This window comes from Cynara cardunculus, unplaced genomic scaffold (genome assembly GCF_001531365.2).
Source record: "Cynara cardunculus var. scolymus isolate 2C unplaced genomic scaffold, CcrdV1 Un_Scaffold_1165, whole genome shotgun sequence".
NCBI lineage: Eukaryota > Viridiplantae > Streptophyta > Magnoliopsida > Asterales > Asteraceae > Cynara > Cynara cardunculus.
This window is the reverse complement of record NW_020200691.1, coordinates 93,134-120,967: the sequence shown is the minus strand read 5'-3', so window position 1 is coordinate 120,967 and position 27,834 is coordinate 93,134. Positions and strand designations below refer to the sequence as shown.

General features: G+C 37.8%; 1 protein-coding gene across 1 annotated transcript in view; it reads right to left on the bottom strand.

Annotated features, from left to right (window-relative positions):
* Positions 1-27,834, bottom strand: part of LOC112502262 (phosphatidylinositol 4-kinase beta 1-like) — a 50,821-nt gene that overhangs the window by 7,251 nt on the left and 15,736 nt on the right. The window contains exons 6-11 of the mRNA XM_025106130.1: positions 27,401-27,485; positions 27,208-27,323; positions 9,775-9,844; positions 6,808-6,905; positions 6,614-6,718; positions 4,366-4,419 (exon numbers count right to left, since the gene is read on the bottom strand). Of these exons, the coding sequence (XP_024961898.1) occupies positions 4,366-4,419; positions 6,614-6,718; positions 6,808-6,905; positions 9,775-9,844; positions 27,208-27,323; positions 27,401-27,485 (528 nt within the window). The remainder of the gene's footprint in view (positions 1-4,365; positions 4,420-6,613; positions 6,719-6,807; positions 6,906-9,774; positions 9,845-27,207; positions 27,324-27,400; positions 27,486-27,834) is intronic.

Genomic DNA, 27,834 nt, shown 5'->3' with positions numbered 1-27,834 from the left:
GGAGTACAACTTTCTATCTGTTAGAAAACTCACCCAAGACTTGAATTGTTATGCTAATATTCTCCATGATATATGTGAATTTCAGGTTTTGAACTCGGAAAAGAAGATTGACAGTGCGAAGTTCAGGCAGGTGTGTATCTCCTTAATACCAATGTGTTCGCCAACCCCTCCAAATTCAAGCCAGCCTTGTTTACGGTTTCTAGCATAAAAAATGATGTTATGTTATCGCACCGTAGACTAGGTCATCCCAATTTTTTGTACTTAAATAAATTATTCCTTGAATTAGTAAAGGATTCTAGTTCTCTTAAATGCAAAACATGTCAAATTTCGAAACATGTTCGACATTCCTACCAGCAAGTTCCTTATAAAGCCTCTCATCCATTTCACCTTATTCACAGTGATGTTTGGGGACCTTCTTGGATAAAAAATATAACCGGGTCTCGGTGGTTCGTCATGTTTATCAATGACCATACTCGCATAACTTGGTTATTCTTAATGAAGTAAAAATCCGAAGTTGGGACTATCTTCCAAAAGTTCCACAAAATGATTTAAACCCAATTTTCCTAAAAAATCCAAATTCTAAAAACCGATAATGCTGAAGAATATTTCGAGCCCGAACTTGGAACATACATTTCCCAAGAAGGGATTGTCCACTTCAGTTCCTACGTAAACACACCCCAACAAAATGGCATGGCTGAAAGAAAAAACCGACATCTCTTAGAGGTTACTCGCTCTCTCCCATTAGCCAACCATGTTCTTAAGCACTACTGGGGAGAGGCTGTTATGACGTCCACATATTTGATCAATCGCATGCCCTCTTGAATCCTCACTTTCCAAACACCACACCAAACACTCTTATCCACCTATCCTCATCTCAAACTCATATCCCATATTCCTCTAAAAGTGTTTGGGTGTATAGCCTTTGTCCACAATACACAGCCAAACCGAAGCAAACTTGATCTGCAAGCGTTTAAATGTATATTTCTTGGGTATTCTCATAACCAAAAAGGGTACAAGTGCTACTCTCCATCCACAAACAAAGTATACAACACCATGGATGTTACCTTCTTCGAAGAACAACCATTCTATGCCAAAACCGATATTCCGGGGGAGAGTGTGGAAGAATACCGTTCCTAGCATACTCAGACACCACAAATCAGCCTTCACCTGTCCCCTCTCAGTCCTCACCAATCTCAAATTCACCGGTCTCAAACACAATTCCAAGAGATTACATTGTGTATACAAGGTCACAGAAACCTACCGTTGAGCCAATACACTGTCAAATTACTTCTCCAGGTTCACAACCGGCAAATGATCATACAGGTTGTAATCCTTCTCGTATAATACTGAAAATTTTGATGACCTGAAAATTCCAATAGCTCTCAGAAAAGGGAAACGGAGTTGTACGATGCACCTGATAGGAAACTTCGTGTCATATGAGAAATTATCACCCAAGTATAGACTTTTCACTACCAACTTGGATGAGATAAAAATTCCCATGAACATACAAGAAGCTGTTTATCAGAAGGAATGGAATGAAGCAGTAAACGAGGAGGTCAAAGCCCTGAAAAGCAACGGCACATGGGAATGTATGGAACTACAAAAAAGGAAAGAAGACAGTTGGGTGTAAATGGGTTTTCTCCGTAAAATACAATGCCGATGGAAGCATTTGCAGATATAAGACCAGGTTGCTGGCCAAAGGTTTCACTCAATCATACAGAATTGACTACAACGAGACCTTTGCACCGGTCACCAAACTTAACTCCATACATGTGCTATTGTCTATAGCCGCTAACGGCCTCTACACCAGTTGGACATCAAGAATGCTTTCTTAAAAGGAAAACTAAAGGAAGAAGTCTATATGGATGTGCCCCCAAGAGTGGAATCTGGCGAAAATCAAGGGAAGGTGTGAATTGTTAAAATCATTATATGGTCTAAAGCAATCCCCACATGCTTGGTTTGACAGGCTCACTCAGTACTAAAGAAACATGGCTTCATTCAAAGGAAAATTGACCACATAATGTTTACCAAACACTCCTCGGACGGTCGAATTGTTGTGATGATCGTGTATGTGGACAACATCATCAATCCTGGAGATTTTTTTCAAGAGATCGCCCGTCTAAAAACAATTCTTGGAAAAGAGTTCAAAGTCAAAGATCTAGGATGGTTAAAATACTTCATAGGAATAGAGATCGCCAGATCAAAGAAAGGAATTGTTGTATCAAAGAGAAAATATACTCTTAATCTTCTCTCGGAAACCGGAGTTTTGGGATGCAAGCCAACAAGTATTCCAATGGAACCCGCGAGCAAGCACCTCAACCAAAAGAAGATGCAGAGTAGTGGATAAAGGGAGATATCAACGGCTGGTTGGAAAATTAATATTTCTCGCCCATACAAGACCGGATATTGGATATGCAGTCAATGATCAGCAGGTTCATGAATACTCCAACTAAGCAAAACATGGATGTTGTGTTCCAGATCCTCCGCTATCTCAAGAAAAATCCAGGATATGGACTCTTCTTCAGAAAAACAAATAGGAGAGACCTTCAAATTTGAACCGATGGAAGATCCATAACAGGTTATTGTACCTTTGTTTGAGGAAATTTGGTAACCTGAAGAAGTAAGAAATGACAAGTGGTTTCCAGGAGTAGTGCTGAGGCTGAATTCAGGGTCATGTGCCATGGGATTTGCGAAGGAATTTGGATTAAAAGGATGCTCAAGGAACTAAGGCTTCTCAACAGGAACCAATATAGCTCCTATGCGACAACAAGGCATCCATAGAAATTGCAAAACACCCGATGCATCAATATAGAACAAAACATGTGAACATAGATCGACACTTTATCAGACAGAAGATAGAAAAGGAGCCCTTTAGATCTCCTTCGTGCCATCTGAACTTCAAGTAGCAGATGTCCTTACTAAAGCTTTACCAAGGGGCAAGTTCGAAAAAATGATAAACAAGTTGGATATGATCGACGAATTTCTGGAGCTGTCAATAATTGCATCAAAGATCTCGGGGATCCTATCAATTAAGGGTGTTATCCCTGATTTCCAGCATTCTGTTTTTAGAGATTTTCTCTATCCTTTCTATAGTTGAAAGGATTCTCCTTCTTTTGTATAGGTAGCCTTGCTTTGTGTTTTACAATTAACTGGAAAATATATGAAAAGCCTTTTAGGCTCAACTTTGTTTGGTTTCTAGAGGTGTACACATGTAAGTGGAAGTGTAGATATTGATGAACTCACACCTGGTAAGTACACCAGATGTTATGAGTATATATGATCCTATTCCAAGTTGGTCGATATCAAAAAGTTGGGATGATGTCACGATGCACAGACATTCATCAAAAAAAGAAAGAAATTACTTGTAGCAATATAGGCTTATTGATCTCCTGTCAAATGACAAAGGAAAAGAGACTGCACATAATTTGAACAAAAGGATTCTGTAACATGAAGTATTCTGTTATGAAAAGGATGCTGCAATGGTAAAAAAAGATAATCCAGAAGTAAATTTCATTTTTCGTCCCTGATGTTTGTCACTTTTCTTGGAATTCGTCATTCCCACTAGCGGCCCTTATATTTTTCGGTTAAATCTAGCTAAATGAGAGGCATTTTACATTTCCAATATTTTAATTTAATTTTTTGCAAAAATAAGAAACCCATAGACCCTCTTCTCTCTCTCCTCCCCACCCAAAGTTTGTCTTTTCTGCATAGAGATCCAAGGTTTAAGTCAAAGGAGTTTACCACTCACCAGAAAAATCCGAGAACGCATTCACAGGGTTTACCTCAGAAATGGAGCTAACCCATTATTCCAACATGATCACCTTTAGTATGGACGAGAAGGGTTGCACCTCGGTGTGTCACAGTGAAGGAGAGTTGACGATGAATGGCAGAGATGGATTTGTAGTCGGGGGGCCAAAAGTTTCGTTGGAGATGAGGAGATATATACATACATACATACATACATATAAAGTAAATTGCATAAATAGTCCATGTTTTATGCTCAAATCTGGATTTGATCCCTAAAACGCATTATTGGAGGCTTTATTTGACCCGCTTCATTATGTTTTGAAGTAATCTCCCTTCCTCTGGAATGGGGGTGGTACAGTGACAAACATCATAGATGAAAAATGTAATATTCTTTAAAGTTAATCTTATCAAATATAGAATTTGATATTACCAAAAAAGATTGCATAGGGTGAATACTACAGCTTTCTTTCGTCGACTACAAGGTTATTGAAATCATGAATTGGCATTCAAATAAAACGAGTTTAATCAAAATGTTTATAGAAGGGAACGGGTCATGTAGTGTATCTGTCTGTGCTCTATGAAAGACAGTAAGCAATCACGAGAGAGGGAGAAGGATACCTGTAACAGGTAGCAAACCAGGGAGTATCCAGCCATACTTTCCACAAAGTTCCTCTACAAAAAGAATTTACTGTCAAAGACCAGAAAGCTAAGTTTCTTCAAACAAAAGATGATGTGTTAACTTACGTTTAAGAATGCATTCAGTATACAAGTATGAAAATAGTGGTATTAAGTCCCAACAACTTTCTGATAATGTTAAGTGGATCAGTTACATCAAGCAAACAATACAGCAAATGAAAATAGCAGGCTTTAAAGGTGAAAATCACAAGTATAATACTTCACTGGGTACACAACAGAAACAAAGTTATACTCTTCTAGGACAGTTGATTGTCCTTCATTTGATAATTCAGAAATATTATTATGCATCTCAAGTTACCAGCAATTGTTTGTTTATTGCAATAAAAAAAAAGATAGATGCCTGAATTTTCTTTTTGTCTCGACCTTCTTTTGCATGGTACATGTATGTAAGGTGAGCAGAGTGCCGAATAATACATGCAGTTGTACATAAAGAGAACAGCTGATTAACCAACATTAAGAGATGGTAAAGATTTTGTCATCTCTGCAGTTTCATAATACTATCTAACAAGTAGAGGAAGGGGAGTAAAGAAAAAGGAACATAGGAAATTTGCACCATGGTAATTTGAAATAAAATGGAGGAACTACATTCACCAAAGATCACAAACTCCAATAGGATAGAAAATCATATGATTATAGCTGGTCAATTGCTTCTTATATGTCACTGTAGGGTACTCAACATAGTAGTTAATTGGGATGAGAAAGAGAGTTGCACATTGATATGGGAAACAAAAATGAGGTTTTTATTTTTAATAAGCATAAATGCGACTCAACCTTCCGTGCATGTAACAAAGTGGTGCCAGGTGCATTACTAATACCATTGTGATACTTCAAAGAAAGATTGTAAATAAGTGCAGCCTATATCACATTTTACAAGTTGATACATTTTACAGGTAAGAAGGGGAGACATGTCACAAGAAGGTCAGCCTTGTATCCAGAGGAGGGTTTTAGGGAAGCAGGGAACGACAAAGATTAACACAAAGGGTGACTGGAGAGATTTGAAGGCTAGATATATATTCTTTTGATTGGCTTAAGAATCAAGAGTGTGCATTCATGTTTCGGACTGGGGATAAAAGGCCTGTTGGTGTTGACAGGCATAGGAAAGAAAATAAGAGCACATGAAATTAGCTTTTACATAATTACTTAATTAGTAAATGCCGATTTTTAGATCTAAACAAATAAGAAGTAGCAGGTCAGCAATTTCTGTCAGGTGGAGCAGGTGATGGAAGATAAAAGTCAGAAGCCACACAAGCCAGAGCTATGTAACCATACAACATATACTCAAAAAATTTGCACACAAGTTTTTAGTTTTAAAAGTGTTAGTGTCAGAAGTTTTTGTGCTATGATTAAAAAAGTTAATAACCACACAACATATACTCCTACTTGACCTTGGGTCCTGTCCTAGAAGGTTGAGTGGATATGCTTGCTGGTGGGAGTTTGATTTTCTTTACTTTATTTTAATGAAAAGTTACTGGATGTTCCACCCTCCTTCCAAAAAGGAACTCCTTTTGGTACCGGAACTCCATCGAATGCATCTATATGTAGAAAAGATCAAAAGATCAGAAAAACAGAGTTTATATAAAGGTCAATCACAAAAAGTAGTCAGATAAGGAATCAAAAGTTTCTATTTCACACAGATGCATCTAAGAGGCATGCAGAAGCAAAAAATACATGTCTTGCTCCTAATGCAAGTATCTTTGGTACAGTAAAATTCATCAGATCCCTCTTTTCCAGCATAGAAGAAGTTTCAAGACAAGAAAAAATGTGTATGAAGGTTGATACAATAAGTTATCAGATAAGGAATCCACGATTAACATAATTGTGAAACATAAAGAATTTTTGCTATCAGATAATATGTACTCTCTTAACTATCATTTACCTGTGAAAGCTTAATTCTTGGAGAATTTTCTTGATATTTGGCAACAAAAATGTCATCTAAGAGGCATGCAGAAGCAAGAATTCATGTCTTGCTCCTAATACAAGTGTCTTTTGGTACAGTAAAACTCATCAGATCCCTCTTCTCCGGCATAGGAAATGTTTCAAGTCAAGAAAAAATGTGTATGAAGGTCGATATCAAAAAATTATCAGATAAGGAATCCACGATTAAGATAATTGTGAAACATGCAGAAATTTTGCAACCAGACAATATGTACTTCCTCTTACAACCATTTACCTGTGAAAGCTTATAACTTGGAGAATTTTCTTGATATTTGGCAACAAAAAAGTCACGTAAGCTTGTGATATCAGGATATCTACTTTTGATAGAATGAAGTGAAGCCTACAAGGAGCCCAAGAGTAAAGTATGATCAAAGTGATGACAAGAACAATAACTCAAAACTTGAACAATCAATGGATGCAGTAAATTACAGTATCTGGAATCGTTTCAATTAGAGCAGTGTAAGAAGAAGTTACTAGAACTTCATATGGGCGCAGCCATAGAGGTAATCCAGCTTCCTGGAATATATCTGACATCAAGAGATACTATCACATTTCCAGCATGCTCCAATCAAGAAAGAAACATGAATATGAGTTATTTCAATGCGGTACGATTATCAACTGTAAACATGAAGAGAGATACCAGAAATTTCCTTACATCATCGTCTTGCTTTGACTACTCATGATATGAATGTGAGAACATCAACTCCATTTCTGTGGGATTATAAGTGAGATTATCTTCGCTTTTCCATGTATATACACAGAATGTCACCAGGAACACTCTTAAGAGGGACACTTAAATAAAATTCTATATACTGACCAAGTATGGGAATTCCAGACTTGATATCAGCAAAACTCGCTTAGTATCTTTTTTGCCTAAAGAATTATGACTTTAGAGGCATTATTATAGTGGAGGCGGCAAAAGGGCGGGTTGGGCAGATTGGGTAACGGGTCAAATGCACAAGCGCGTCAAATGGGTTGAGTTGGATTGAACTGACCCTTTCGGTCCTAACACTTATTTTTTTTCAGGTTTTTTAACAATCACACATGCATATATGAACATACACACAAATACATACAAGCAAAAGCGAAAAACAAATAAGATCTGATAATAGATTACGGATGAATGAAATTATTGAATCATTTATACAAAGAATAGTTGAAAGGTATTGCATCAAAATTATATCATTACATATCAAAAATCAGTTACTTGGTTATGGAAAGATACACTATCAACTATATTGCTTTATTAGAAAGATTTTTCATAGATCATCATGAGATCATATAGTTTGTAGCATTCATTCTGAATTTGTAACATATTGTACCACGTCGTTTGCACCATATCATACCATTATGTTACGTTACATAGTATTGTATACATTTCCGTATAGCCTAATACCATTTCCCTTCATTTCTTACTGTTCTGTGTTGTTTTGTACATTGTCATACCATATCTTTTTATTTCATACTATTTTATATTCACACTATATATCATTTTGTACCATATTACATTTCAAGCTAAGAGAATTAAAAGTCTACGTACATTTTGAATTTAAAAAATTCTAGAATAGATCATGAACAAAAAAGTCTTGTAGAAATTTCATATAATTTGTTATAAAATTGAATAATAACAATAATAATTATTACAGGTGGCAAAATGGGCGGGGTTGGGTAACAGGTCAAAGCGAAGGGGGTCGAGTGGGTTGACTAATAAGTTTTCTTTTTCCCTTTTCTAATTTCATAGATAACTAAGATATTAAATACAAAAAATATTATTTGAATAGTAATCCATTTCTTTAATAAAGCAATCTAGGAGGTAGTAAACACTCGAGTATACCATGATTGATATGTAAACTGTTGGGCCTAATTGACCCGTCTTCTTTTTAGCTAATTTTTTTTAACTTGTTCATTTGATATGTTAACAGTAAAATATAAACCAGATTGACCCATTTTCACATAAAATGTTGATATTGACCCCTGATAATAATGGTAATAACTATAATAATAGTATTAATAGTGGTATATTACCCATTTGACACAGACCACTTATATTGCTGATTAAACCAATTGAGATACCCCTCCCCCTGTTCTTGATTGAACAGTGGAGATTCTTATTCTTACTCCGCATTCCCTTGTCCCCATTACTTAGCACCTCCTTCAAAAGAACCAGCCTAGACAATCATCTAAACCCTGAATTCAGTTTGAGAGTCAAAACATAGTGAAAAGTAACCAAATGCCAGACAAAATGGGCGACACAGGCAGTCTGCTGTCAGCTAGCACCAGTAATTCTCTAAGCCAGTCTGGACTTCCAACGTCTTGGGAAACTGTCCTAGGTAGATGACAGTGCCCTTTTCCCCTCCCCTTGGTCTTTTGTTCGACATAGTAGTTGTAGTCGGTGGTTATGACATGTTATTAGTAGTATGTTGATGTTCCATATTGCTTTAGATTGAGTTAATTGTACCTTCTGTTAGATAGAACTATCCAACTCGAAATTCGATTCATCTGTACTAAACTAAAGCTTATGAAACTAGTTGCATAGAGTAATCATACTCCAGTTAAAGTCACTAACTAGCTTATTAAATCAAGCAAGGAGTGAAGCCTATTAGTTCGGCTTGGAACCATATTGACAAGACAGTTATTTTATGTTGTGTGGCAAAAGTTATTGAATTGCCAGCATATATTTACTGGAAATAGGCAATAAACCAGGATGCATTCATATGGAGAAATAACAATCAAAGGCATAGAAGAATGGAACAATGCGGTTGCAAGACAAGTATGGAATCTTTTTCAACCGAGCTAACCCAATCAGGCTGTAGATGGCTTAAGTATAACAACGTGCTAATGTAAGCAACTTCTGGACAGTTGCTAAAGAAAATTATATAGCAATCCCAAACAACACATCCATTTATGATGAATATTGGCTTCCAACAGAGCTATGGCTACTTCTATCGTGCAGGATATGGGATGAAAGTGTTCCTCAGTACCAGTATAAAATGAATGACATTCTGGTGCTGAGGGGGGAAATTTTAACTTGATGCAAATATTCAAAAACTTTCTGGTTCAGAAGACATGATGGATTTTCCTTTGGAATTAAAAAATGGTTTAGTGCAGCATAGACCAGTTGGAATTGCAAATGAACAGAAGTTGAACAAATAAAGTAGATGAATAACACAAAGGATGTGTCATGTTTTCATATTATGTGTGAAAGGTTCCCAGTGATTACTGATTACTAATAACCCCAAAATCCGATTTAAAAAGGCATAAAATTTAGGGAATGAAAAAGGTTGTCGCTTCCCTTCACTCTCTCGTTGAGGTTTGAACTTATTTCGACAACAATGTCCCTGTGTAGTTACCCATGTGCATTTGCTAGACAGCCTCATTAAAACAAAATGTACATACCATAAAAGTGAGAAATAAGTTGCACTGCCAGATGTTCCTGCCGACAATCATCCCCACTTTTCACAATAACCTGATATAGAAAGTGAACAAATATTAAGACAGAAGTATATATCAAAATATAAGAAGATTAACAAATGATTGTCAAAGATAGGAGTTGGCATCTTTCCCTGATGACAATGATTAATGTAATCTGAACAGTGAACAATTCTATTGATTTTTAATGTGTCTAACATACATAGGAACATATATTCATATAAAAGGAATGAGATATCAATGTTTCCTTCCTATTTGTTTCCATAATGCTCCCTCATAAGCCAGAGAATATATATTGATCATGCCCAACTTGTTACAGATGTAGTCAATACAGATCCCATTTAATGCTTTTGTAAAAATGTATCCCAACTCATCTTCTATCGGAACACTTTGTAGTGGATCATTCTTCAATTTTTTCATGAATGAAGTGACGATCAATTTCGATATACGTTCAGGTCATTCGCAAAAGACGGGATTGGAAGTGATATGAAGAGTTGCCTGATTATCACACCATAACATTCTTGAAAGTGCAAGCATAGCAAATTTCTTTTAGTAGCTTATTTATTCATACTATCTCACAGTCATTTCATATACTCCCATTTGGCCATAGATTAAGACATTATATTTTGTTTCTTACTTTTCCATGAAGCCATATTTCCCACAACAAACACCAGTATCATGAGCCGGATCTTTTGTCACTATTTTGAATCCACCATAATCCGCATGTGAAAAAGCTTCAATTAGACACAATATGACCATGGCTCCAATAAAATAATCCTCATCTTGGCATGCGTTTAAAGAAGCAAAAAAATTGCTATAGAAGGGCCTGATGGTTAATTGTTGGAGCTGACATAAATTGACAGACAACAGAGTGCGAACATAATGTCGAATCGTGTTACCATAAGGTAAGAAATCATCATCCTCCCCTAATTGATGGACATAAGAAAGAAAAGCATATTTTCCTCAAAAATGACATCTTGACAGACGCCATAACTGTTAAATGTAAGAGAGAAGCATTAGCACCCCATTTGGACAAGAATATCTAAAGAAAACACACTAGAAAGATTTTGGATCTATCTCAAAAGGGGGACACAATCTGCTTATTGGCTCTAGGACCTAAATGAAAACAATGATGTTTGGCAAATTGACAAAAGTCACACTGTAACAACAACAAATGAGAAATTTAGGGACAACAAAAGGGTAGAGGCCACCCCCTAGAGCGTCCTGACTGCACCAGTCCCATGGCATCATGGAGGAGGTAAATCGCACATGCATCCCATTCGCAGAAGAGCGGTGCCTAGCACAACTCAGCAGCTCCTCACTCATATGGATTACACCCACACCTCTTTCCACTCGGACGAATTATTCGAGACAAAAACGTTGGGGACACACATTCTTCAAGATGGATGACCTAACCGATAATACACCTCAAACAGAAGAAAAAAAAAAAGATGACATGGAGATACCACAGAGCTTGGTGCCTACGGTTCAAATAAGTAGAGGTCACTGCATTTGATGTCCTTTACCAAGAATCTGCTTCATCAAAAGCACATGAAAAACACAGCGATCAAGAAATAATCAGACAATATACTTCAAACTACGGGTAAGTTTATTTATAGAAAGAAAGCTCAACAAAGACGATAAAGAAATAGAGGGGTGAGATTAACGGTGTCAGATCCAAGAAAACATTCTTCAGAGAAAAGATTAGGATTTCCATGTGGTCTAAAGCAGCAAAATCAATACCCATTTCAAAGTAGAAGATACAAGACATTAAGTAGATCTAACTATCTTGGCAAAGGAAGCAACATAGGGTTTCAAGGATTTTGTACATCTAGCATATTCGAAGTAGAAGATAAAAGACATTAAGTAGATCTAACTATCTTGGCAAAGGAAGCAACATAGGGTTTCAAGGATTTTGTACGTCTAGCATATTCATCAGCAGAGATATTGCATTGTTCACATAAGAGGAGGCAACATGCACAGAGGAAGCTTTTTTGGTTTTTAGCCAAGAGTTTCTTGCATGTGCATTTGGTATGCATTGTTCATGGAAAAAAAAGCACACAACATCATTAGAGTCCTGAATGCAAGAGTCGGTTGTCCAGTCACTGTGGCTGCCTCGAGCTTTGATGGTCACCACTCTATCCACCACAAAAACTACCACAAGATCCTCCACAAATGACAAAGAGGACAATTGTGAGGTGGGGTTTGAGGACACAGGAGGTCCTCGTTACTCATTACAGAGAACTCCAACAAAGGTTTGCTCTTGCAAAGGTTTCCTCTAAGACGAGAATGGTAGATTAGTTTCGAAATTAGGATTTAAGAGCCTCAAATTCTTGTCTCAAGCAAGTCAGAAAGCTCATCAAAGATATATGTTTACCTAGGGTTTGCATAACTTTCTAATCAACATCGAGTGAAAGCAGGGTATTGGGATCATCACAAATTTTCTTAAATTTAACAATATATGCAATAAATGACAAAGCTTGTTGCAAGCACGATGAGAAGATTTATAGCATTATAGACGTGGGATATATTGCTTAGTCCAAAATACAAATAATTTAAGCAATCCATCAATTTTGCAACATACTCGTAGTGATTAATTAGGGGAATGACAGAAGTTCAATAGACTTCCTAATTTATAGGAACAATCGAGCATCATCCTGTAACCATTGCTCACTGTATCTGCGCGTGGTCTAGCAGGGAGTTCAGAGGAAAGGTGGGAAGCCTTCCCACTTCTCTATAAGTAAGCACACTTCTTTGCTACATTCGAAGAAGTTGGAGCAATTAAATTTGTCATCAATGATCTGAGTTGCTATTACATCAGCAATAATAGGTTTCTTGTTAGGAGGTAAGCCTCACCCTAAATCTAATCCAATCATTTGTCATGTAAAACAAAGAAAAGAAACAGATAACAACAACCAATATTACACAAACCGGAGATTAGTATGTGTTGGAGTAAAGGACATGACAGCAAAAAGAAGCAGCAGTACGCACCTTCAACCATAAACACATTATCGAATAAGCAGAACTTCTAGCTGTGAGAACTAATGATCACACTAAACACATGCCCTAGTTCAAACCCTTACAAACCCTAATTCTCACAAACTCTCAAAGAGTAACCTAGATCGGATATCATGTAATATGATGCTTAAGAGGTTGCGGCAAGTAATTTATACATGGAGTACCCCAACAAACATAATTGTTGAGTTTAAGTTTTTCTGTTGTATTCAAGCTTTCCTTGTAAATACCTTTGGGTATAAATAGATGGTTTTGTTTGTTTCTTTATAACCTTTTGAAGCTTAAATGATATAAAAATTCTCTCTATAATTTTTGAATCTGCCATTGTTGATTAATCTTGAGTTCTTGTGATTATGAGTTTGAATGATTAAACTGGGATTATCAATTGGTATTAGAGCAGATTACAGCAACTCAGATCAATTTTTTAATAGTTTTGATTGATTTCTTGAAGAATCTTTTAGGATTTTACAGTTTCCTTGGTCGAACATTTCTTTGTCCGAATTTTTTCAAATTCAAGATCAAATTCTTGATGTTTTGGACAGGAATTTGATTGGGGTTTGATTAGAATCTTTGTGATTAATTCAATCAATTTGCAAGAAATCAAAGATCAATTTGAATTTTTTAGAGTTCGATAGTTTACAAAAGTTCTTGAATTGTTTTGTTCAATTTTGAACAAATTGACTGATTTTGATCTGTTTTTGACAAAATTGTATTCATAAAACTTGTTTAGAATGTATTTTCAAGCATATCTCTACTAGTTTTAGTAACAAATTTGTGGATTTTTTATCAAAAAATTTCAAAAATCGCCTAACGCAGAAAATCGCCAGCACATAGACATATTTTCAAGCATATCTGTAATTTCAGAGAAATTCTATTGTTATTCTCATTGAAAAGCAAAAAGGGTATTTATACAGCTTAGAGACCTAAGAATCCCATAATTTAAGGGATTTGATAACATAAAAGGAAACTTACCAAACTATACAAATATCTACCAAATTTGTCACAAAGGGAAAAATAATCCCAAGAAATCAGGGATTATATTCACTGTATCAATTCCACACTCCCCCTCAAGTTGTTGCATATATATCATATATGCCTCACTTGTCTATAAGACGATCAAATGCCGGTCTAAATAGTCCTTTGGTTAAGATATTTGATGTTTGCTCTTTGGAAGGGATGAATGCAATGCAAATAGTCCCATTGTCCAAGTTTTGCCTTATGAAATGTCGGTCCACTTCAATGTGTTTTGTCCTGTCATGTTGGACTGGATTTTGTGAGAAGCTAATGGATGTTTTATTATCACAAAACAACTTCATAGGTAGCTCAACCTTTAGATGCAAGTCAACAAAGACCCTTTTGATCCAGATTATTTCACATATGCCATCTGCCGTTGATCTGAATTCAGCTTCTGCACTGTTTCTGGATACAACACTTTGTTTCTTGCTTCTCCATGTGACAAGATTTCCCCATACATAAGTACAATATCCCGACTTAGATCTTCTGCTCATGTTTGGGTCTGCCCAGCTTGCATCAGTGAAGGCTCCAATGGTTCAGTTGTCTCCTTTTTTAAAAGAGTAGTCTTTTGCCTGGACAACTCTTTAAATATCTAAGAATTTTGTGGACAACTTCTTCATGTTCTTCATAAGAACATTGCATAAATTGGCTCACCATGCTAATTGCAAAAGCAATGTCAGGCCGTGTATGTGATAAGTAAATCAACCTTCCAACTAACCGTTGGTATTGAAGAATATCAACCTGCTTCTGATTAGTAATGCCATCCAACCTTTTGTTGGGGTCAATTGGAGTATCTATCGGTCGGCATGCACTCATTCCAATATCTTGTAAAAGATCGAAAACGTATCTCCTTTGTGACAATACAATGCCCTTACTTGACCGTGCAACTTCCATACCTAGAAAGTATTTCATTTCTACAAGGTCCTTTACTTCAAACTCTTTAGCAAGTCAATCCTTCATTCTTTCCATCTCCTCATGATCATACCTGTGACGAGTATGTCATCTACATAAACTATTAAGGTTGTAATTTTACCTTTTGAGGAAAATCACGTGAATAGAGTATGATCAGATTGAGCCTGTTTGTATCCATGACATTTGACTACTTGAGTGAAACGTGCAAACCATGCCCTTGGGGATTGCTTGAGCCCATACAAAGCTTTCTCTAAATTGCACACTTTTGTGCCAAAGTTACTTTCAAACCCAGGTGGTGGCAACATATAAACTTCTAGTTTGCGATTCAAGAAGGCATTTTTTCACATCAAATTGCCTAATTGGCCAATCAAGATTTGCTGCTACTGAAAGTAGAATCCTTATGGTATTTAACTTTGCAACTGGAGCAGATGTTTCTGTATAATCAATGCAATAGGTTTATGTGAAACCTTTGGCTACTAGCCTTGCTTTATATCTATCAAGGGCTCCATCAGCATTAACTTTTGTAGTAAATACCCACTTACAACCAACCGTGGGAGTACCTTTCGGAAGATCTTCAACATGCCACGTCTGATTCTTGTCAAGAGCACTCAATTCCTCTATAACACCTTTTTTCCACTCTGGACTTTTAAGGGGTTCCTATATAGTGTTAGGAATTTGAGCTTTGGAGCAGAGTATTTTGGTGAGAGTTTTGAGCAAAACATGTAATTGGACATAGGATATTTAACACATGCACGTTTTTCTTTTCTCAAGGCTATTGAAACATTCAAGTCACATGACTTACCAAGAGATGGTTCCTTCCTCGGTTCGAAATCAGGAGCTGAGATTGTGTTGAACTCTTTGTTTGGAGGGAATCTTCGCTCATACACTTTTTCGAACTGTTTCTTTTTTCTTTTTCACTACAATCCTCTTGAGTAACTTGTTGAGGTTCAAATGGTACTTCAGTTTCTTCAGGAGGAATGTTATGTTCACTTTCTCGATCTAGTGGTGGTTCTATTGGAACATCTACATTTTCCTTGTGTTCAAAGATTGGACAATCTTTGGGATTTGAGTCAAATGCAGATGGCTCAAATGTAGTTGGAATATTTTCAAAAAACTTAACATCCATGGTAACAAACATTTTTCACGTGTCTGGATGAAAACATTTTAATCCCTTTTTATGTGGTGTGATTCCTACAAAGACACATTTGAGGGCTTTGTCGTCTAATTTTCCAAGGCTGATATTGGTGTTCTTAATAAACACGGTACAACCAAAAACTTTTAAAGGCATGGAACAAAATAATCGTGACTTTGGAAAAGAACTTTCTAAAACAGATATGGGTGTTTGAAACTTTAAAGCTTTAGACGGCGTTCGGTTCATTAAATATGTAGCATGCAGAAGAGCATCTCCCCATAAATATTTTGGTATTTCAATTGAGAAATAGTAAAGCCCGAGTGATTTCAAGCAAACGCATGTTTTTTCTTTCGGCTATGCCGTTTTGTGGTGGAGTATCTACGCATGAGCTTTCTTGAACTATGCCTTGAGCATCTAAAAAATTCCCTAGAGTTTTAGTAAAATATTCCCTACCATTGTCACTTCTAAGAATTTGAATCTTAGTGCCAAACTGAGTTAGAATCATGCTATAGAATTTTTTGAAAACATGTTCAACTTTTGATTTTTCTTTAAGCAAATAGACCCAACAAACCCTCGTATGATCATCTATGAAGATAATAAACCATCTATTCCCATGACACGTAATGGCCTTAGAAGGACCCCATATGTCACTATGTATCAAAGCAAAAGGCATAGATGGTTTATATGGTTGTGGATTATTAGACAATTAAGTGTGATATATATACATAATTATATTAGAGGGTCTAAAGTGTAAATGTATCTCTTATATATATCCCTGATTGTAATCGATATACAATACACAAATTACCAAGTTTATATTGGTATCAGAGCCGGCCCTAGACACCCTACGGCTGCCGCCCTACGGCTGCCATCACAAGGCAGCCCTAAAGCTATCGCACCCGTCTTCTACCCGACGGCTGCCTCACCTTCTGTCCAATGACAACTGTTGCAGCTTTCACTCCAACCGAGAAAACCACCCATAACTCCCACAAGTTTGGCTTCACTTTATCACCAAACAACTATGGCTATTGGAAGGCAATGGTTCAACCGTTACTTGTCACAAACAACCTGTTCGGCTATGTTGATGGCATCATTCCCTGTCCACCAGTGACTATCTCATCATCATCGTCATCATCTGGAAAAGATGCCGACGGCACCACAGTGCCCCCACCACAACCGAATCCTAACTACATAGCATGGGTTTCCAATGATGCACATGTACGGATGCTGATTATTTCTACAATCTCTGAGGCGTCGTTCCAACACGTTCAAGGACTTACCTCCCGTGATCTTTGGCTGTCTCTTGAACGTGCTTACACTCCTCACACATCATCTAGGGAATACACCCCAAAAACTCAGCTTCTTAAACTAAAGATGAAGCCTGCTAAAACCTCCTCCGCATACCTGACCAGGGCTCAGGAATACGCTGATGCTCTCGCCAATATAGGCGAACCAATGAAAGAAAAAGATTTGGTGATGTTGGTTATCTCGGGTCTTAGAGAAGAATACAACGGGCTGAAGTCAACACTCCTTGGTCGCCAATTCCCAACTGCCTTTGCAGAACTTCATGGCCTGCTATCAGACCATGACTACATGATCAAGAAATCTGCAACTGACATCTCTCCGCCTCAAGCATTCTCTACTGTCACGAACAACCGCAACTCAGCGGTTCCTGGTGCCACCTCGTCTACTCCTCAACCAGATCAACTTCAAGCTATTCAACAGCTTCTGTCACAACTTGGTCTTCAAGTTCAGCATGTTAATGCACAGCCTACACATGCCTTTTACACCAACAGATTTGGGAATAACCGTGGCCGTGGACGTGATTCAAGACGCGGACGAGGAAACTACAACAACAGAAGTCAAGGAGAAGGTAACCGTAATCAATTTAGTTGGGCTTCTAATCAAAACACTGTTTTTCCGCACATGCTATATAGGATTGGTCATATCCCGTCTCATTGCCCCAATCCCGACCCTGCTCCTATGAGGACGAGACAACCACCTTCTGCCAACTTTACAAATTACCAGTCACAAGCTTGGCTTCCGGATACCGGCTCTAGCCATCATGTTGTACCGGACCTATCTAGCTTCGATAACTCTAAGGCCTACTAGGGTGAGGACAACCTTCACGTTGGCAATGGTAAGGGTTTATCCATTCTACACATTCGTTCCTCACAACTTTATTCACCAAACAAAACCTTTTCCCTTAAAGACATACTACACGTACCTGACATAAAACAAAACTTACTTTCTGTTCAAAAATTTTGTTTTGATAACCATGTGTACTTTGAATTTCACTCTACTTTCTTTGCTGTGAAGGACAAGTTCACACACACTATCCTCCTCACTGGTCCAAGTAATGGTGGTCTTTACTCCTTCCGTCCTCCTCAACCTCAGCTTGTTCAGAAAATGTCGTTTTCTACCACACGTGCCTCTTCCACCACATGGCAACAAAGACTTGGACATCCACATCCACAACTTTTGAAGTCCATGTTATCTAAATATCATTTACCTTTACAAAATAAGTGTGCTAGTACTTTTTGTGATTCATGTTCTGTTGGCAAATCGTCTAAACTTCATTTGTTACCATCTACTTATAAAAGTTCACACATTTTGGATTTGGTTTTCTGTGATGTATGGGGGCCGCTCATGTTCCTTCTTTTGATGGTCACAATTATTTTCTGTTGTGAGTTGATCATTACTGCAGATTTATGTGGATCTTTCCATTAAAACTAAAATCTGATGTTTATGCCACTTTTAAACGATTCCTTGCGATGGTTGAAAGGCATTTTCAAACAAAACTGAAATCTGTCCAAACTGACTGGGAGGCGAGTTTCGGAATCTCTCCCAATTCTTCTCTCCTCTCGGTATCACCGATCGCCTCTCATGTCCCCATACAAGCGAACACAATGGCTTTGTTGAACGACGTCATCGACATGTTGTTGAAACCGGTCTTACTTTACTTGCTCAATCCCATGTTCCACAACGGTTTTGGCATTTTGCTTTTGACACTACAGTCTATCTTATTAACCGAATGCCATCCAGAACCAACTCAAACACCTCACCATTTGAACATGTGTTCAAGCACAAACCCCATTTTTCCTTTCTTCGGGTTTTTGGATCCCAATGCTACCCTCATCTCCGTCCATACAATAAACATAAAATTGACTTTCGCTCTACATCTTGTGTGTTCCTTGGTTACAGCACCGCTCATCATGGCTATCGGTGTTACGACCCACAGTCTGATCGTCTTTACGTGGCCCGTCATGTTCGATTTAATGAACAATCCTTTCCTTTCCAAACATCTCCTCCAACCACTCCAAATCCTTACGTCTCCACCTATCCCAAATCTGACCTCCCACCCACCTATTCATCCTCCACAGGACCTAATGAACATTCTGCTCGACCAAAACCGACACCTTCCACAGCACCTACAGTGCAATCTGTCCCACAAGAAACAACACCAACCACCACCACTCCTAATGACCACCTTACGGCCCAACCACCCCAATCCCAAACAAACCAAACCTTACAATGCCTCCTCATACCATACCCATCATCCTTAAATTGACACCGAACCGACCACCATTACTATTGCTAACAGTACCCTCAGTGGCATACTGCCATGGCTGACGAGTATTCGGCGCTGATGCAGACTGGTACTTGGACATTAGTACCACGCGTTCCAAATTCCAACATAGTTGATTGCAAGTGGGTATACAAATTAAAAAGGGACCAAACAGGGGCAATAAAACGTTACAAGGCACGACTAGTAGCCAAAGGGTTTCGGCAGCAACCAGGAATTGATTATCAGGAGACGTTCAGTCCCATGGTCAAATCGGTCACCATACGTGTTGTTCTATCTCTGGGCGCAACACAGAAATGGTCCCTAAGGCAACTTGATGTACAAAATGCCTTCCTACATGGTGATCTCAACGAGACAGTTTATTTGCAACAGCCACCTGTTTGCCTACTTCACAAGTCCTTATATGGATTAAAGCAGGCCCCTAGAGCGTGGTTTCATCGACTTTCTACGGTCATTCATTCTCTTGGCTTTTAGGGTCCAACGGACCCTTCCTTGTTTATTTACTCCCACAGGGACACCATTTTGTACATGCTAGTCTATGTTGATGACATTCGTTTGACAGGAAAAAACCTGGAGACTATTGACAAAGTGGTACGTCTTAGCCAATCCTTTGTTGTTCAGGATATGGGTCGCTTGTCTTATTTTCTCGGTATTGAAGTAACCAATCAAAGTCATGATATGATTCTATCACAATGGAAATACATCCTTGAACTCTTGCAATGCGTAGGCCTGTCTAATGCTAAACCGACTTCATCTCCTATGACCACCAATACTAATCTTGCTCTTGGTGATAGCTACGTCTGCTGATCCGGTCAAGTACCGCCAAATTGTGGGTGCCCTTCGGTATGTGACATTGTCTCGTCCGGATATTACTTTCGCGGTCAACAAAGTCTGCCAATTTATGCACTCCCCCACTGAAAATCATTGGACGGCAATCAAACGAATTATTCGTTACTTGCAGGGCACTACTGACTATGGTTTACGAATCATGCATGATTCAGGCACAATCCTTCATGCCTACACTGATTCTGCTTACAACTCCCTGACTGGCTTCTCCGATGCTGRTTGGGYTGCCCTGACGACCGTCGATCCACTGGGTGATATGCTATCTATCTTGGTTCAAACCTAGTATCATAGTCTGCACGAAAACAAACTATCTCTTGGTCATCAACAGAGTCTGAATACAAGGCTCTAGCTGATACCGTTGCTAAGCTCATATGGCTCCAAACACTGCTGCGCAAACTCCGAGTTCCTGTGAAGTCGGTTCCTACCTTATGGTGTGATAATCTTGGTGCTACGTATCTTTCAGCTAATCCTGCCTTTCATGCCCGTACCAAGCATGTAGAAGTTGGCTTTCACTTTGTTCGAGAAATGGTTGCACAACGGAAGCTTTCAGTTCAGTTTATATCTACAGATGATCAGATTGCAGACGTGTTCACCAAGCCACTACCTTCACAACGGTTTCTCCTATTACGGTCCAAGCTACAAGTCGCTCCCCGGCCTTAGCTTGTGGGGGAATATTAGACAATTAAGTGTGATATATATACATAATTATATTAGAGGGTCTAGAGTGTAAATGTATCTCTTATATATATCTCTGATTGTAATCGATATACAATACACAAATTACCAAGTTTATCCTGGATGATACGTACTTTTGTGTAGTTTTGCTAACGCACAAATCTCACATTGAAAGGATGAGGGATTTTTATTACCAAAGAACATAGAAAACAAATGTTTTAAATAAAAGAAACTTGGATGTCCAAGTCTAAAGTGCCATAAATAAATCTCGTTATTACTCAAATCAGATGCGGTGAAGAAGCAAGAAGTCTTCTTATTAGAGTAGATTCCCTCATCTAGTATGTATTAGTCCACCACATTCGTCAGCACGTCCAATCCTCTTCCTCGAGTCCATGTCCTGAAAAATGCAAATGGAAGGAAAGAACAAAGCACGACAATTGAGGTCAACGGCGAGTTTATGAACATAGATGAGATTACAAGAGAGTTTTGAAACATGGGTAGGACATTAGAAAGAATGAAGTTCGATGATATTTTTATATCACCAACTCCTGCTATTGTAGAAAAAGTGCCATCAACAATTCGCACTTTTCTATTTCCTGCACAAGGCTTATAAGAATTGAAGAGATTCGAACAAGAAGTCATGTGATCAGATGCCCTTGAATCAATGATCCAGGATGATGTATTTTGTAAGCACATATGAGAAGAATAGTTAGACGAAGGGTTGTTTATTTACCAGATTGCACATAGGCACAAGATGGGTCAGCAGAAGAAGACATAGGTCTGGTTTTAAGTAATTTTAGGAGCTACTCCATTTGATCCTTTGTGAATTGAGACTGTCCTGGTTGGATTTGAGTGTCTTGAGTGGTTTCAATTGCGGTGTGTAGGTCTTTTTCGGACTTACTCTTCCAGCCTATAGGCTTGCCATGAAGCTTCCAACACTTGTCCCGAGTGTGCCAAAACCTCTTACAATGGTCACAATAAGGTTTCTTTTTTGTATCACCCCCTTGTTCTATGCCACGGACAAGTAGGATGTTGGGTCCCCGACATCAGTAGGTTGGATCCCATTCGTTATTACTTTTCTTCGGCTTTCTTCAAGTCTTACTTCTAAAAAAACTTCTCGGATGGATGGAAGAGGCTTTCGGCCAAGAATCCTTCCTTTATATTCATCGAGACTTGGGTGAAAACCAGCCAGGAACATGAACACACGGTCATTCTCCTCTTTCTTCTTCTGCCGGGTACAATCTGCAGAACTCTCCCACACATCATCGTGGCATTGATCCAATTCTTGCCATAATGCTACCATCTCATTATAGTAAGAGGTAACATCATGGTTATCTTGTTTGGCTTGCCACAGATGTGTTTTAATTTCAAAGATCTAGGAAGAATTCTCTAAGTCTGAATATGTTGCTCGAACAGAGTCCCACACTTCCTTGGCGGTTTTCATGAACATATGTGGCTTAGCTATGGACATGTCCATTGAATTGAGTAGCCACGCAGTTACTAAAGAATTCTCAGTACACCATTTACGGTATCCTGGATCAGATGAGACCGGTTTTGAAGTTTCACCGGTCAAGAAGCCCTACTTATCTCGACCATCAATGGCGAGTTTCACAGATTGTGACCATTCCAGATAGTTTTTCCCATTCAAACGATGCACAGTGATTTGCATCGGTGATTGAGAGTAGTCAACTACTGTTGATCGATCGGTAGATGTGACGGTGGAATTTGATTCGGACTCCCGCATGTTGAACCTCGGGTATTGGTTCTGATTATTAGCAGCAAATAAGAAGTTGTTAAAACATATACCTTTGTAGCTTTGATACCAAGTAATTTCAGAGAAATTCTATTGTTATTCTCATTGAAAAGCAAAAGGGGTATTCATACAGCTTGACCTAACTAGAATACCTTAATTTAAGGGATTTGAAACATACAAGAAAACTTACCAAACTATACAAATATCTACCAAATTTGTTACAAAAGGAAAAATAGTCCCAAGAAATCAGGGATTATATTCACTATAGCAATTCCACACTTAACAAATAAAACCTGAAAATCGCTCAACTCAAAAAATCGTTCATCATTTACACAAATCTAAAAACTTAACAAATGACATCAACACTTCGAATAAAAAAATGAAAATGAACATTTTTTTATTCAAAACTCTCATAACACAAAGAAAAAAACATCGAATTAGACTGAAACATGTATCCAAAAACAATATGTATTTCTATTAAAACACACATAAACCACCTTAAATGAAAATAAACCACAAATGATCTTCCAGAAAATGTTCAAAATGAAGACAAGATCGAGATCTTAAGAACTCTGTTCGACAACCTTAAAGAGAAATGAAGAAGATGAAGGTAAAATTAGTGAAAGTGAAAAAGAATTTACTCTGATGACCTTATATGTAGGTAAAAAGACCTAGACACGTGGCAAAATGTGAATAGTGGTCGGTGGCCCAACAAATATAATTGTTGAGTTTGAGTGCTGTTAAACGAATTTTTTGTTATTAAAAAGGGACTACTGATCTCAGACTTTGGTACCTAAAGGATACATTTTGAGTTGACAACATATTCAGATGCAGATCATGCTTGATGTATGCTTGACAGGAAGAGTACTTCGGGTCACGTTCAATTTTTAGGAGATAAGTTTCGAAGAAACAAAATTGTGTATCCACATCAACAGTTGAAGCGGAGTATGTAATTGCTGCTAGCTGTTGTTCACAAGTAATATGGATGCACACCTAACTGAAGGACTATGGTTTCTTATATAATAAGATTCCAATATACTGTGATTCGAAGAGCGCAATTGCTATCATGCAATCTTGTTCAACATAAAAAGACAAAACACATTTTGCCACGTGTTTAGGTCTTTTTACCTAGATATAAGGTCACAAAGTAAATTCTTTTTCACTTTCACTAATTTTACCTTCATCTTCTTCATTTATCTTTAAGCCTGTCGAACAGAGTTCTTAAGATCTCAATCTTGTCCTCATTTTGAATATTTTCTTGAAGATCAATTGTGGTTTATTTTCATTTAAGGTGGGTTTATGTGTGTTTTAATCGAAATACATATTGTTTTTGGATATATGTTTCAGTCTAATTCGATATTTTTTTTTCTTTGTGTGTTCTTAGAGTGTTGAATAAACAAAAAGTTTTTAGATTTGTGTAAATGATGAGTGAATTTCTAAGTTGAGCAATTTTCAAGTTTTATTTGTTAAGCGGTTTTGTCTATATGCTGAGCGATTTTTTGTCTTAGGCGATTTTTGGCCAATTGTTGTAAGGTTTTGTGTGTCGAGAGATATTCTTTTAAAAAAAATTATACGCAGAATTTTTTTTCCAAGTCTTGGGAAATATTTTTTATTGTGGATATAACATTTAACTTTTACAGATTAAATGGCAAGTGCACAATCCATTCCGTCTGTTCGATCTCAACCACCATCACGTTCACAGTCTGTGAATGCCCGAGACCCAGATGAAAGTATCTTCCCGAGATCCCTTTACCTTGATCTCAAACCCGACAACCATCATCTTAACCTATACATGATAACAGAATTCCCTGTCATGATGGAGATTTTATAAGGCCACAAGATCAATTATGCCTTGACTGCAACCACTGATGTTCCTTTAGTCTACCTACAACAATTTTGGTATACACTACCCTACATTCCAGCAGAAGGCCAACATCATTTTGAAGGCTATGTTGACAATTATCTGAGCCGGTTAATAATCAAAAGATTGCGGAGAATTCTGGATCTACCAAAAGCCAATGCCTTTCCCGGAAAGCAAACCTATGATAATTTTGTGACTGAAGAAGAGATGGGTGCCGATATTAAATGTTTGAGTTACTCATTTATCTGGCATCTCTTATTCTGAATCTTGAACCGATGTCTGACATCAAAGACTGTGGGAGTTGACACTTGCAATACTTCTTTTCTTCAATTCTTCCACAGGCATCGCGTTCAACAAGCACTATGATTATACGATTATTATCTGGAACGAGCTCGCTGAATTAGTTCATGCGAAACGATTTGCATTCAAATCAAGGAAATTTCTCCTGTTCCAATGATTTCATCAGCTTATCATTAGGTCAATCATGCGGTCCAACAGAGATATCCCATCCTGAGTTGATAAACCTCTTAGACCAAATTATGAGATGCAGTTTCTCGAATCTCATAATGAAATGGACAATGTGGATGTTATTATGCCTATTCCTGAGGATCTCTTGGCATATGTTGATCAGAGCACCCAGTATAGGAGAGTGAGAGCTCCTACAGTCCAGCCAGAACCAGAAAGACTTTCCCGAGAGCAACCCAACTTTCAGCTGAGTGCAGTGAGGGTCCCATAGGTCAAGCTGAGAGAGTTCAAATACATCGAGTATAAACAGGCATGCAGAGAGAATGAATATAAAAGGGGAACGGCTGGGGGTCCTCTGATCGTGCACTCATGGAACAAGGAGCTTCCAATGAACAATCTTCATCTGAAAATTCTACTAATGAAGATGATGTTGATAATGCACAAGAAGCTGATTATGATGATGATAATGATATGGATGATGTTGCACCGATTCCAATCCAGAGGTAGAATTTGATGATTATTTACCTGAATATGAATTTGATATTGTTATTCTTGAAACAGTTGGACAGATAAGGAGATCTGAGGGAGTGTTAGCTGAAAATATTGAGAGGTTGTGTGACAGGGAAGGAGAAGAAAATGGTGAGAATGTGACGGGGATAGAAGAAAATGAAATTCCTCTCCAAACCTTTAGGAGAAAACGGGTTGCCGCATCTGCTATAGGTACTCATTTGTTGAGTTCTGATATTGAAGAAGCCATAGTTGACCCAACTATGTATTTGCACGCCCTCCCAATCCACTCAAACATCTCCCAGTCGATGTTTGTTTCATCTTCTCAAGGGGATATAGCATAATCTATTCAGTCCTCATTCAGAGGATGTGAATATTGAAATTTGAAGACAACTGCCCTAATAAGAATTCTATTTATTCAACTCACATGGTATCAGAGCTATTACAATTTGTCTAACCATTCATTCTTCGATCAGCCAATAACTCGTCTTGATATGGAGAAATCGAATGATGACTCTCTCCATAAGTCAACCCCTCTTTTACCGGCAGCCTCATCGGATTTGTCATTGCAAATAATACTTCAGAAACTCATTGGAAAAAACTTTTTGCAATGGTCTCGTCTCTCTAATCATTCAATTTCTCAAGAGGTCTGTCTCTATCTTTTCCTACGTGGCAAAGGACGAATCAGCTATGTGACCGGTGCAACTCTAGCTCCGGCGACTACTGATCCAAAGTATCCTAATGGGGACGAAACAAGAAAAAGCGAGGAACATGAATTAAATTGACAAGGATGGTCTGAAACAATCATCATCAAAAAATGCTTTTGAGTACATGGATGAGCCAATGGCAAAAGCTAGGAGCAAAAGAATGAAAGAGGCTCTCAATCAATTTGTCAAAAGAAGCCCAAACCCAAGAAGAATCCAAGTTACTAGAAGTCAGGCCCAAGATCATGATTACTTTGATGGTCAAAGATGGAGCCCATGATAAATAATTCTAGAAGGTTTGAAACAATTAAATATGTAGTCTTAAATTTGGTGCTATTTTGAATGCTACATTAAACATGGATAGTTTGAAAGTCTAAGATAGTTAATTAAGCCTTTTTGTTTGCCATCCTAGAGGCAGGGACGGACCCAGAATTTTTTTCAAACGGTGGCACCGTTTGACTATAAGAAAAAGATATAGGGAAAAAACTTCAAACAATGGCACCATTTGACTATAAGAAACAAATGTACAAACTTTTTTTCAAACGGTGGCACCATTTGACTAAGAAAATGACATTAACAGGATTCAAACTTGGGTCTGGGGTGGAATAAAAAGCCTTGCAAACCAACTCTACCAAATAAAACTTTGTTCTCATTGTAGTTTCAAAATACATACGGTAGCACACGACAAATGAATATGGTTGCACCTTTCACGAACAAAGGAGTAACCTTGAGTTGCTCCACAGGGTCCGTTGTACTAGTATTAATGATAATTACATTAAAAAGAAAACAAAATGAAGTATTTATCAAGTATCCAAGTCCACAATTTCCACACTTGAATGTTTTAGAAATCAACACGAGAAAACTGAAGGCAAAATGGAATTCAAAAGGGTAAAAGATCCATGATTCAGGAAGATATTTTGATAAACTTACTGAGCACAAATCCCAACCAGGAAGTTTTCCATATACTGAAGCCTGACGAATTCTATCTTTCTTTGTTTCCCAGAGTTCACCAGACAATGCATCACCTGTTTTGGGCATTCCACCATCTATATCCTGTTTCAAATATAAAGTAAAAACATCTCTCAAATGTTTCATGCCAGCCAAAGTTAAGACATACTAGAGCTCACCTTTCGCTGAACATCTGATAAATCCTGACCAGTCCGCTTTAGAGAGAGTCCAGGAGGTGTCTCTCCTTTTAATGCAGCAGCCTGCATTAAAAAATTATAGACATGAACTCATTCATATTCCTATTTACTACACTTACTAGGAGTGGATCAATCCTTCAATATTAATGTCAACAGTCCAACAATCTATATATTTAGATCATGCCTTCAGCATCGTAGGTTGAGGGTGCAAGTCAGGCTAAGACTCGTTGATAAGTTAAATTGTCAGGATTTCTTTAATTGTGGATATTGTTTAGTGTTAGACTAAGTCAACTAGTCTAGTTTATATTATTAATATTGTCTAGGGTCCAAAGTGTAATTAGTTTTACCTATATAAGGTGTATCAGATTATTATTATTTTTCAATCAATACAAATCAATATCAAGTTTAATAT